Source organism: Danio aesculapii, chromosome 15 (assembly GCF_903798145.1).
Source record: "Danio aesculapii chromosome 15, fDanAes4.1, whole genome shotgun sequence".
NCBI lineage: Eukaryota > Metazoa > Chordata > Actinopteri > Cypriniformes > Danionidae > Danio > Danio aesculapii.
Window position 1 is genome coordinate 31,857,773 of NC_079449.1, and position 12,614 is coordinate 31,870,386.

Genomic DNA, 12,614 nt, shown 5'->3' on the forward strand with positions numbered 1-12,614 from the left:
TTTTAATACAAAAGAGTAAAAATGTATTTTACAATAAGAAAGGGGTAAAATATACCTTGCGCTCTTTGATTTAGAATTGAATTGAACAGAACAGAACAGAATATTTTATAATAGAATAGAATAGCATAGTATAGAATTCAATAGAACAGATTATAATAGAACAGAACAGAATAGAATATATTAGAATAGAATAGAATAGAACAGAATATATTATAATAGCATAGAATAGAACAGATTATAGAAGAGAACAGAATAGAATATATTATAATACAATAGAATAGAATAGAAAAAAACAGAACAGAATATATTATAATAGCATAGCATAAAATAGGATAAAATAGAACAGAACAGAACATAATAGAATAGAATAGCATAGTATAGAATTCAATAGAACATATTATAATAGAACAGAACAGAATAGAATATATTAGAATAGAATAGAACAGAATATATTATAATAGCACAGAATAGAACAGATTATAGAAGAGAACAGAATAGAATATATTATAATACAATAGAATAGAAGAGAAAAAATGGCACAGAATATATTATAATAGCATAGCATAAAATAGGATAAAATAAAATAGAATAGATTATAATAGAACAGAAAAGAATATATTTTAAAACAATAGAACAGAACAGAACAGACAATAATAGAATAGAATAGGACAGAATAGAATAGAATAGAATAGAATAGAATAGAATAGAATAGAATAGAATAGAATAGAATAGAATAGCACATTCCAGTCTCATTAATCCAGTCGTCAGTACCCAGGTAGCAAAGAATTCTGGCCCAGATTTGGCATAAAGCTGGTACAGCATTCGTCCGGCACTGGCATACAGCATGTGGGCCAAACATGGCCCGGGATTCGCAGAGGTACAGTAGCACCGTCTTTAAGGTGGCACAAAAAAACTTGGGTCAGATAGCAAATTTAGTATTTGCCCCAGATGTTAAAAATGAAAATGTGGGCCATGTAAGTTTGGCCTGTCTTGATCCACTTTTAAAATACATTTATATTATTTTTGAGTAAAGAATCAATTTTATCAGGTTGCTTTGAGAAAAAGCATGGCCATAAAGCGAAATGCTTCATGGGTTCATCAAATTCATTGCAGTCGTGACACAATGAATTATGGGTTATGGGTTATTAACCTCTCTGGGCCAGAGAAATTTTGCCATGTGAGTGTCACAATCTTTTGGAAATTTATAATTTATCTTGCTGATTTCCTGCATTTTTTCAAACAAAAACACAATACAATCTAGACTATTGTTAAATTGATATTTATATTTTTAAATCATTCTTTAAGAATGGATATTAAATGTAATTTATTCCTGTGGTTACATTTGATCCCCAATCATTTTTATTGCTTAAACTGACAAAACAAGAACATCAGAACAGAATCCAAGGGATCATAGACAGATCTTAAAAAAGGTAATAATATACACAGTCATAAGAAAAACTATAATGACATATCTTGAGACAGAAAGGGAAAAATTAATAATAATAGTATTGAAATAATAATAATAATTCATTTATTTTCTTTTCGGCTTAGTCCATATTAATCAGGGGTCGCCACAGCGGAATGAACCGCCAACCTATCCGCAGCAGAAGCCCTTCCAGCCACAACCCAACACTGGTAAACACCCATACACTCATTCACACACATACACTACGGACAATTTAGCTTATTCAATTCAGGATGGGTAACTATTTGTGAATTTCTGTTGTGAATGAAAAATTTGCCATATGAAATTTAAGAAAAATGTATAATGTGTTCCCAGGGTTTATCTTTTGGGTTATTATAATAAAAATAATGTCTTTTAGGCTAAAGCAGCTCACACCATTGGCAGAATCAAATATATGAGAACCAGTGACCAAGATTGCTTGGAAATTGGACATGGATATTTACATTAGATGCCGTCTATGCTATTGATGTCTATTGGAAGGAATGCGTCAATAGAGACGCCATTTTAGTACAGCGCTTCGTTGAAATGAATGTGGGACTAAAGGGCAGCGGTGGACTGGCCATCCGTAGCCAGAGATATATACACATATATACATATTTCTATGATCGTGAGTTTTCCCGGTGGTCAGAAAGCTAATATCTTTTTAAATTACGAAAATTATAATTTTACATCACCTTTCTACATCGATGCATTAGTGACCGCACGGGCATTGCTGACAAAGAGCGAGTGTTTGTGTGCATGGAAATGTATTATCCTCCCTACCTGTTAAATTTGAATCTAATCTGTGCCCTGAAACACACCACCTCTCCCACTTTAACTTCTCTTTCTAACAGCGGGAGTGATTCGTTTGTGAATGAATCCCTGTTATGAATGACTCATTCACTTAGCCAACAATAATACAAATTTCTGGCTCCGCAGTGTCTTGTTGTCATATTTCATTTACATTATTTGCTAATTTTATTCAATAAAGCCAGCATAAACCTAGTATTTAGTGCAAGTTGGTGCTACTTTGCCTTATGATCAGGTATCATCAACACTTATTTAGCACAAATTAAGTTTGTAATATACAAAACCGTAAAAAATGAAATCTTACCTATGAAACGTGATTCCTTTGTGCTTTGTTTTCTTTGTTTGCTCGTTACTACACCCGTACACACCACGAAAGTCCAGCATCTTTACATTGGCTTTAGTCTTAACTAGTGTGGTTGAATGCCATTTGTCTTGGGAGCACTGTACAAATGTGGCAGTGCTATTGACGCATGCTCAGGGACCGTATGCAATTTCTAGTGTATATATCTACACTGTAAAAAATGCAGGGTTCCACACAATTCATTCAAGTTGTCCCAACACAAATCGATTACATTTATATTTAGTCATTTAGCAGACGCTTTTATCCAAAGCGACTTACAAATGAGGACAAGGAAGCAATTTACACAACTATAAGAGCAACAGTGGATAAGTGCTATAGACAAGTTTCAGGTGTGTAAAGTCTAAGAAGCACAGCATTAGAAAATTATTATTATTATTTTTTTTTTTTGAGAGAGAGAGAGTACAGTTAGTCGTATAGCCAGAGAGGCAGTTACAGATTAGGAAGGAAAGTGGAGACTAAATAGTTGAGTTTTTAGTCGTTTCTTGAAGACAGCAAGTGACTCTGCTGTTCTGATGCAGTTAGGGAGTTCATTCCACCAACTGGGCAGATTGAATGTGAGAGTTCGGGAAAGTGATTTCTTCCCTCTTAGGGATGGAACAACGAGGCGACATTCATTCACAGAACGCAAGTTTCTGGAGGGCACATAAATCTGCAGAAGTGAGAGCAGATAAGAAGGAGCAAAGCCAGAGGTCGCTTTGTAAGCAAACATCAGAGCTTTGAATTTGATGCGAGCAGCAACTGGCAGCCAGTGCAAACGGGTGAGTAGCGGAGTGACATGTGCTGATTAGCTTAACTTTACCCTTTTAACAAATTTATGTGGATTGAACATAAAAAAAGTTGTCCCAATGAAATCCCAAGAATTGCGTTTTGAGCTCATTTTAAATAAGTAGTTTGAACAAGTAAAAAAATATTTTTTTTTGAGTGTATGGAAATTGGACAATCAAAAACATATGTACTAATGTCTCCTCTGCTTGTTTGCAGAACAAACAGGAGCTGCCAATTCCCAAACATTTAGAAATACTAGAATTCACTGGATAAATTTTGTGTACAATTTTTAAATGTATTTCCTTTGCCCTGTTGGAAATGCAATATTTTCAGGTGAAAGCCAGGTTCTATTTCATATCCTCAACTAAGGACCTCTACACTGTAAAACCCCACTGTCAAGTTTATTATTAGAAGGTGTTAGTCTGTTAGATAAGAAACGTAACAATATGTTTGTGCGTCAAATTTTTCCATTTAAAAGGAAAATGTCTTCTAGAGGAAAGTTTTACTACACTGTTAAATCCAATAAATTAAAGCAATGCAAACAGTTTCCTTAAACGGTCTGAGTTGCTTTAACTTATTGGATTTAACAGTGTAGTAAAACTTTCCTCTAGAAGAAATTTTCCTTTTAAAAGGAAAAATTTTACGCACAAACATATTGTTAAATTTCTTATATAACAGACTAACACCTTCTAATAGCAAAGGAGAATGAATATCCTGAGCTCCTTGGGTTATACTTTTAACTGAACTAAACTGGGTGGTATTGCTTTAACCACTTTATTAAATTCTTTAGGAGTTGGGAAACTGCGGTATGTTATTAATTGTACATACAAAAGAATATTTCCTGCATCATCAAACAAGCAAAGGATACAAGTAATGTTATTTTGAAACGCCCAATCATTAATTATGGGTTTTATAGTGAAAAAATACCAGAACTTGACATATTTACTTGTCCTATGATGACCTATTAGAATGAAAAAATGAAGACGTCAAAAGAACCGGGAGGCAGTGAAATTCCCACTCAGCAGATGGCGCGTTGAACCAAAGATCCCTTCGCGATTCCTTGAGCTCAGCGAGGAAGACACGCGAGGAAAGCGTACTGCGCATGCGCGGATATAGTCTGCAGCAGTGGGCACTGGGCAGCAGTGACTAGACAAGCGCTTTATCGACACAAGCAGAACACAGGTGCCGAATAACCCAGCAAAATGCTCTTTTAAACAGTCGCACGTCTCATCCCGAAGCCAGAGAGTAAGTTTCGCTTTCGACGTCTTCCGTTTGACCATTTGAATGCGGTTTTTAAGAAGCTGTGAGATGAAAGCCGGGCAGTGGCTCGCACAAAGAAGACACAGGCTATATGCTAGTGGCAGTAGCAAGTGTAGAGGCAGAGGTGCCAAGACAGGCTCAAATCTCTCTCTGATCGCCCTTTCGATGGGTTGCTAGTTAGTTGGGCGTTCGATCAACAGGACACATGTTATCTACAGGGGTGATGTGTGCCACAGTGACCCTAAATCGAGTGAGTGTTTCTGTGTTGATCTAGATGATTGTGATGTGTGTAGCTTGTAGCTAAGTAAAGTTTGCTGGCTAGCATATTTATAATAGGATTGAGGTTATAGCATTCACAAATTGTGCTTTTAACTTTTAAGTTCTTCATTTTTATGTTTGGCACATCGTGTTTGGTGTTTTACAGTGTAGCTCAGCTGTTTTAAAGCTCCTGTTGTTTTTAATTAAGACTGTAAATTCATGTCAGCTGAAGTAAAGTGCTTTGCTGTACAGTTTTTGCTTGTATAAGCTTTGGACTGTGAGTTTGTTTAGATTTTGAACTCCGTTCAAAGGTTTTTTTGAGAGCACCAGCTAAATAAACAACTCCCCCTATCCCACAGGCCAAGATATAACATGACGTACATTGGTCATCTCTGTTCTGTCAGTGATTCAGGTTGTTTTAGACATTGTGAGTCCCCATTTCAGCTGATAAAACCTCATTCTGAGTGACATTTAAAAGCAGCTCTCAGATGAAAATAGCTGGGGGTTGGGTGCTCAGAACATGTCAGGCTCTGTCTCGACTGCACTTTTTGACACCTGCACATCTCATATTGGAGGAGTCAGCTGGGAGCATGTGGCCTGTGGTCGTGTTGCCGCATCCCCTGCCGTGCCCCTGGGCACCTGCCAGGCAAACGGGAGAATGCGTTTGCATCGCACTCCTGACACTCAAACTGCAGGGTGTGCACCGTGGGCCCTGACACCAGCTGTTTCAGAGAGCTATTTAAAAAGGTCATGCTCGAATGGATGATATTTAAATAAATGGCTACAATGAGGCAATTACAAAGATCTATAGCTTCAGCGTTTGATGGATGTTCAGGTGAATTAGCAAGGGTAAGGCCTTTCTCCACTTCTGCGATTGCCGGTTTTCTCGTAGCCAGCTGTAAATCATGTCATTTGTTGACTAGCAGCACGCTCCACTCAATAATACTTATTTAGGTTGTTGGGATATTCATGGTGTGCTGATTTTCATTCTGCAAGTCTTCTAATCTAAGACGTTTTGATTATCGCTTCTGCTGCTGTGTTGCACCAAAGCCCCACTAATTAAACTGGAAATTTCCTCTGTAATAATTTATTACACTCATTAAATCCCATTGCACAGTGTGTTCAATTAAACCTACATGTAAAATTGGATCTCTTTAATGATGCCCTCGGAGGAGAAAATAGCCAATGTTTCTTTTTTTACATCATGTATTTTAGGAGACGAATGATGTGAATCCATTTTTGTTCCTGATGTGATTCTTTCCTTTGCAGTGTGATGAGAAGTAAGAGTCCAATGTTGCATTAGTTTCATTGTGACATGCTGGCCTGTCTGCCGGTATCAAACCCCTCCCTCCAGCTTCTCTCGCACACGCAGATGAACACTGGACTTCAGAAATGTAAGCAGCCGTTAACTGAAATAAGCTTTGTTCAGGTTTAAACTGCATGTATATTTGACCTAGATATCCTTTTGTTAGTGAAACAGATGCTCTGACTCCACAATAGCCCTGATGAGCAGTAATGTGCTATCATATGAGCGCCTCATTTTTTGTTTTACTCTTCATGTTTGGCCTTCTCTTTCTCACAGGGGACACTACACAGAGGATGAGATCAGCACACTATCCCACCCCAGCAGAATTGGATGCCTATGCTAAGAAAGTTGCCAATAACCCACTGACTATAAAAATATTCCCCAATAGTGTAAAAGTACCTCAGAGGAAACACATTCGCCGCACTGTCAACGGTCTCGACACCTCCAGTCAGCGATACAGCCCCTACCCACCTCAGGTCAACACCCGGACGGGCCTCCTGGCCATAGTCAAAGTTCCTGTCAAAGGGATCCTCAAGGACATTGAAGGCGGCCGAGCCCGTTTTCTCCCTAAGCTCATCATGAACCCGCACAGTGGGCTTTACGCCAATCCCAGCACTTTAAATGTTCCTCACACTGTTCCACATCTTCAGACTCCTTTAGGCCAGAAGAGTCTCGGTCACTCTCAGGCCTTGCAGGCCCATCCACAATCCCTGCAGCAGAAGAGCAGTTTACAACCACAGCAGAGCCTGGCCCATCAGGAGGCTTTACATCAGAGCCAGGCTCACCAACCGCCAGTACCACACCACACCCTAAACCACCAACAGACTCTCATGCAGCAGCAGTTGTCCGCTCCACAAGGACTACGGCATTTGCCTGATATGGCGCAGTCGGTAAACCTGCAGCACTCCCAGGGCTTTTCTCAATCCCAACCCATTCCACAGGCCTCTTGTGCTGGCCCTCCAGCATCTGGGGTCTTGCAGCAACCCTTGGCAGGCTTACAGATGCCCCGCAAGCTGCCTGATGCCGATGCTCCTCCCAATGTGACTGTGTCTACCTCAACCATCCCGCTGTCTATGGCTGCCAGCCTGCACCAGAACCGGCCCAGCGACTTGAACAGCATCGTCAATCAGATTAACCAGTTCTGCCAGGCTCGGGCTGGCATGGGCTCTACCTCTGTGTGTGAAGGACAGATCGCCAACCCCAGTCCCATTAGCCGCAACCAGCTAATCAATGCGAGCTCTCGAGTGTGCCCACATCCTACTGTGGGTCCTCCATCCTCTTGCATTCTTGGTAATTCTGACAAAGGCGGTCCTGCCTCTGCTCTGCCACTGCCTGACATTGCTGCTATGAACAGGATACCCCTTTACCACAATGAGATGAAGCAGCAGCAGTCCCAGCAACAACGTCAGCAAGGCCCTTGGGGCCAACACCAGTTGGGACATCTTCAGCACCTTCCAGAGGGAGCAGCTCACCAGGGAAAGAATCTCCCTCGAGAAGGCCTAATGGGACCTGGGTTCCTCACAAAGAACATGGGCTACCCGCAGGAGGTGTGCATGGCGCAGCCTTTCAACTTGAAGCCCCCTACCGATAAACCAACCCCATCTCCTCCAGTTAACGGGATGCCTGTGAGTTACAGCAACGGCCACTACATGCAGCCTCCCTGGAGCAACATCCTTCCCACACCAAACAGTGACAGCTCAGGGTCTCAAGACCTGGTGGGGTCATTTCACGGTGGCCTTTCAGGGGCCTCCTTAGACTGCACCCCTGGAGCACAGTACAGGACTGGGGCTGCTATTTCAAGTCAGACGAACCTGATGCAGAACATGGAGTACATGGGTGGCGACTTCCAGGCACCCTGCTTCAGAGCGCAGAATCCTGGCACAATGGCAAAGATGCACCGAGCCCCAGTCAACAGGGCCACAGATTCAGGTGATAGTAGAAATGTGCACATCCACCACCCAGGGTACAGATGAGCTATGGCCAATTCACGATATTCAGTGTTAGTCGGAGCGCAAGGAAAACTCCTCTCCTCCCTGTTTTTTTCCCCTCAGTCTTGAAAGTGATCTACTGAATGTTTCCTGTACGATGATTTATGTGGCTACCACAAAGCTGAACACCTCCCTCCATGTGCCACTTTGATTCCATTTATTATTTTAATTCTAGTAGATTATATATCTCAAGTAGGTTTGGAAAATATGTAGGCATTTATTTAATTTATTTCTAATTTCTTTTTTTTTTCTTTGTAGAAAACAGCCATAACAGTTTTGTTTGTGAGATCAGCACTATTTCTACCATTCCTAGCTGGTCTGTAAGATATGTAGGGAAAAGATGTTCCATGTAACATTTAATGAGCTTTTTCGTTTTGGTTAGCAACTGTCTGTCATTAACAATGCTGAGAAGAAATTCTCAGTGAATGCCATTTATTTGTAGTGTAGGCCTACTTGAGATTTGAAGTACTAACTCATGAGGACATTTAAGGGGTGCCATGATACCGAAATATTTGGCTGTTCCATCTAAGCTAACAGCTTGTATAATGTATAGAGGTTGATTTTATTTTTGTTCCTCTCAATGTTTACATATTGTGCTTTTGTAACTAATTCTAAATTGAAATGAAAGTGCAAACTGAAACTGGGATATGCACATATGACAAGACTGTTTCTTTTCCAGACTGTTGAACATGAATCAGGTTAAAGTCTTAGATGGAAATGTTACACTAGGGCTGAGTCTAGCCACATTGTGTAAAATGTTAATCCTTTCCTTGAAGTGTCAGCTAATGCGCTACCCTTTTTATCCTCCTTTTTTTTTCCCTGAGTATCCTATTAGATTTCAGTTTAAATGGAGACTGCTGTAGACTGAAATTGCTTCGGGACTTGTGCTGTGCCCTAATTGCATAGCTTAGGGGTTTATTTTGTCTCTCAACTTAATTGTTACTACTTGAATTACATTGGAAAGAGATGGGAATGGCAGGCTTTGACTCACTACAGGTCTTACAGCGGACTGATGTTTAGCGGCCAACCCAAAGCTTCCTATGGGAAGAGTTTCATCATCCGATCGTACGTTAGTTTGTCTTTAAAGGAAAAACGTCCTTGACCGTAATTGGATGACGGAAGTGTGTTGATGTAAGCGCAATATAAATGAGCACCACAGGCTAGCCTGTGGCTTCACTGCTGTGCTACTGTAACTGAGAGGTGTGATTAGCTGGTGTGAATGCTGTGTGTCTGGGCGGATTGGCTCCCTGCTTTTGCTCCATCATTAACACCATACCGTTCTTCCCTGGCGGGATCACTTCCATCTCCGTCACACGCTGTTGTGTCAGCTGAAGCCTGCCACTGCATTTTCCACCCACCTTAGGCACTTGATGTGTCATGTCGGTCTTCTCTAAAATAGCTGAAATGCACCGCCGGTGACCGTCTACGTCTATTCAGTGGGAAACAACCAAAACGAAAGACACAATTTCAGCTTCTCATTTGATAATTGATCCATGCCATGCTCCACGGTTTAACTCCCATGGAGAGTCTCTCTCTCTTTCTCAGGACTACCTGTGCCTCTTCTCATATTCTCCTTTGACTTGTCGTCCGAGTGTCTCCACCTTTATCAGGGCAGGCCATCTGGCAGTGGAGCATGGGTATTGTCAGACTTTGGTGTAACGAGTGGAGCAACTGCAGTTGAGAATAGGTGGAGCCGTGAGACACCCAGTATCATAACCTCCCTATTTGCCCCCTCACAAGCCTTAAATATTTGATCCTTGAACTGTCCTTGACAATAGGCATGGTGTAGAATATAAATGAATGATATTTAGCTAAATTTGTTTTCGTGGAACCGTAAATCGCGGGAGGGCGAACTCCCGAGAGAAAGAGTTTTTCTTTTGTATTTAGCAATGTATGTGTAGTACTGGGCTGTAACAGTTCACACCACGTCATGTTATGTTTCCCACATTAGACTCTTTATTTGCTCTGTTTACCATTGCAGCAAAATCTGTTAAGTCCTAAATCTGTTTCCTGTCATGGGTGAACGTGTTGGATACACAAGCTTGACTGAACGCTTTGCGTCTAGTGTTTTTTTTAATAACAGCAGGCTTAGTTTAAGCTTTCACGTTGAAACACGTTACCCATGAAGCTGCTATTTTATCCCAACTACAAACGTTATTTCTTCTAAATGTTGTGAGCATAGTTGAGATCTAATTTATATTATGCCTTTTTTTGCAATGCAATATTGTTAATATGTTGAGTATCAGCAGACACAATAAGTTATTCCATTTGCCTGTCGACCATGTCATTGTAAAGCTTGAACATATAGACTCCTTGTATTTCTTTCGATCCTCATTTCATGCCTTGTTACAGCTCAAGAGTACAAGTCAGGTTACTCTTTTAATAGTTACTATCTCTATGTGAAGTGCCTCCTCTTGGCTGATGTGGACTGTGTGTATGTGACCGTCGGGATTGGAAAATGGACCGGCGCTAGTGCACATTCCATAGATGTAGTGCACTGCTCACGAACGGGGGACCGAGCTTACTTAAAAAAAAAAAACCAACTACTGATTAACGTTCAGAAAAAAAGAACATTGTGTGCTGCTGCAGGTGCAAGATCTGTTTGGATGTGAATAGTTGCTGCTGAATCACTAGTTTAGGTGGCGAGAGCTACGCTGCTACTCCCTAGTGTCCTTGAAACATTCGAAGGAATGCTCTGGAAAGTTCTTTGTCTTTTGGAGCACATGCACTCCTGCCCCCCATCACAACATCCCCAATAACCAGCCACCCCCCCCCCCCCCCCTCTCACCGCCCACTTCCCAAAACCAACACAATGGCAGTTTTGGACTACAGGAGTGTGTGTTAGCAGGAGTTGAGTGTGTCTCATCTTGTTCCACCAAAGAACAAAATGTCACTTGAATGGTAGCAGTGCGCACCTGTTTTGTGTAACCGAAAACTGTCATTCCAGATACACTTTTTTTCAGGAACGTGTTGCACAAACATTCCCCTCTAACCAAAATAAAGTTTGACTTGCATTTGCAAAGTGTGTTGTTTCTCTTTTTGTCTGCTTGTTCTTCAGCAGTATCCGAGTACAGTGTTTAAAGTTGGCATGAAGTCAAAATTTTGTGTTTGTTTAGACGATGTGTCTGTACACTTCCATTATTTTGTGAAAAAAATATTTTCCCTTATAATTTTAAATCAAATGGCATAACCTTCCATCCCCCCTCGACATTACTTTTCTTCAATTCTGGTCACATGGAATGCCTTTCAGTGCTGGGCTATCACTGCGTGTCTTGTTTCTGCTTTGCATTTGAGTTTTAACATTTTTTAAATTCGTTTAGATGATCTCCAGGGCCCAGTTTTTCAAAAGTAATCCAGTGGGATTTTGGATCACAGATTAGATCAAATCTTGGAAGTGGGTTTTTCAAAAGTAACAGGGATTTTGAATTAAGATCAGACCATGTAAGCCAATCTTACATTTGATTTAGAGCAAACTTGCCCGTTGAGTTATTCAAAACTTTGAACTCCTATTGGGATCTATTTGATCCAAAAAATAGGATTATCCTGATCCCATCAGAATTCAGTTGTGAAAGTTTTATTTTTTTAATGGTTAATATTTTAATGGTTACTGATGACATATAAATTACTTCATATTTGAAGCCTATCTCATCTAATGAGATATGGTAAACAACAAAATATCAAGGCGGTATTGTATAAGAACAAACTAACAAATGTAAAATGTTTGTTGATTGCAGTGTTTCTATTTCTTACCTTTAAAACAAACAATGGCTGGTTGTGGCCGCTGGTATTTTGCTTACCTGTTGTTCTTTGCTTAGGCCGTTGGTTCCGTTTAAGGCTCTAGTAAACAGGATTTGTTAATCCTGAAGTTTGGTATTTGGATTACAGTGATCCAACCCAATGTTCCTTTAAAAAACTGACATAAAAGCAAGATCGCTCAGTTAATCCTGGATAGAAAAACATGGGATTTTCAAATCTGGACCAGTATGATCCAGATACGTTTTTTGAAAAAACTGGGCCAGGTCTGGTGGGAGCACTTTTAGCTTAATAAATAATAAATCAATCATTTAATTGAATTAGACCAGCATTTTGCTGCAAAAAAATTCAATGATTTATGCCAAGCTAAGCTAAAAGTGCTTCTGCCAGAACTGGAAATCAACTGAATGGATTCAAAAATGGTCAAACTCAACTAAGTGACTTGCAAAACGAGCATATTTTATCAAGTCTGAGTGTTTCTTTAAAATGTGTGCATTTTTTCTTCTAATTCGATTGTCAAGGTTTGTATGTGTAACAGTATATTTTCAGTGGCACTACGATGAGACGAAGTTTTTTTTTCAGTCAATATTTTGAGCACTCATTTTGTTGTTAAAATCTAAAGTACTACTAATACTATAATACTATTTTGTGTGTACTGGTTTTGTAATT

The 12,614-nt window shown here is 40.1% G+C and overlaps 1 protein-coding gene across 1 annotated transcript; it reads left to right on the top strand.

Moving 5' to 3' along the window:
* Positions 1-4,481: 4,481 nt before the first annotated feature.
* Positions 4,482-11,214, top strand: fam222bb (family with sequence similarity 222 member Bb). The gene is made up of 3 exons (XM_056473617.1): positions 4,482-4,625; positions 6,168-6,292; positions 6,481-11,214. The coding sequence occupies exons 2-3, from the start codon at positions 6,214-6,216 to the stop codon at positions 8,175-8,177; spliced, it is 1,776 nt and encodes a 591-aa protein (XP_056329592.1). The 5' UTR covers positions 4,482-4,625; positions 6,168-6,213; the 3' UTR covers positions 8,178-11,214.
* Positions 11,215-12,614: the final 1,400 nt, after the last annotated feature.

Excerpts from the sequence above, each read along its gene's own strand:
- fam222bb (XM_056473617.1), top strand. The coding sequence starts at position 6,214 with ATGCTGGCCTGTCTGCCGGTATCAAACCCCTCCCTCCAGCTTCTCTCG. Across the intron at positions 6,293-6,480 it reads GAACACTGGACTTCAGAAAT|GGGACACTACACAGAGGATG; the intron begins GTAAGCAGCCGT and ends TCTTTCTCACAG.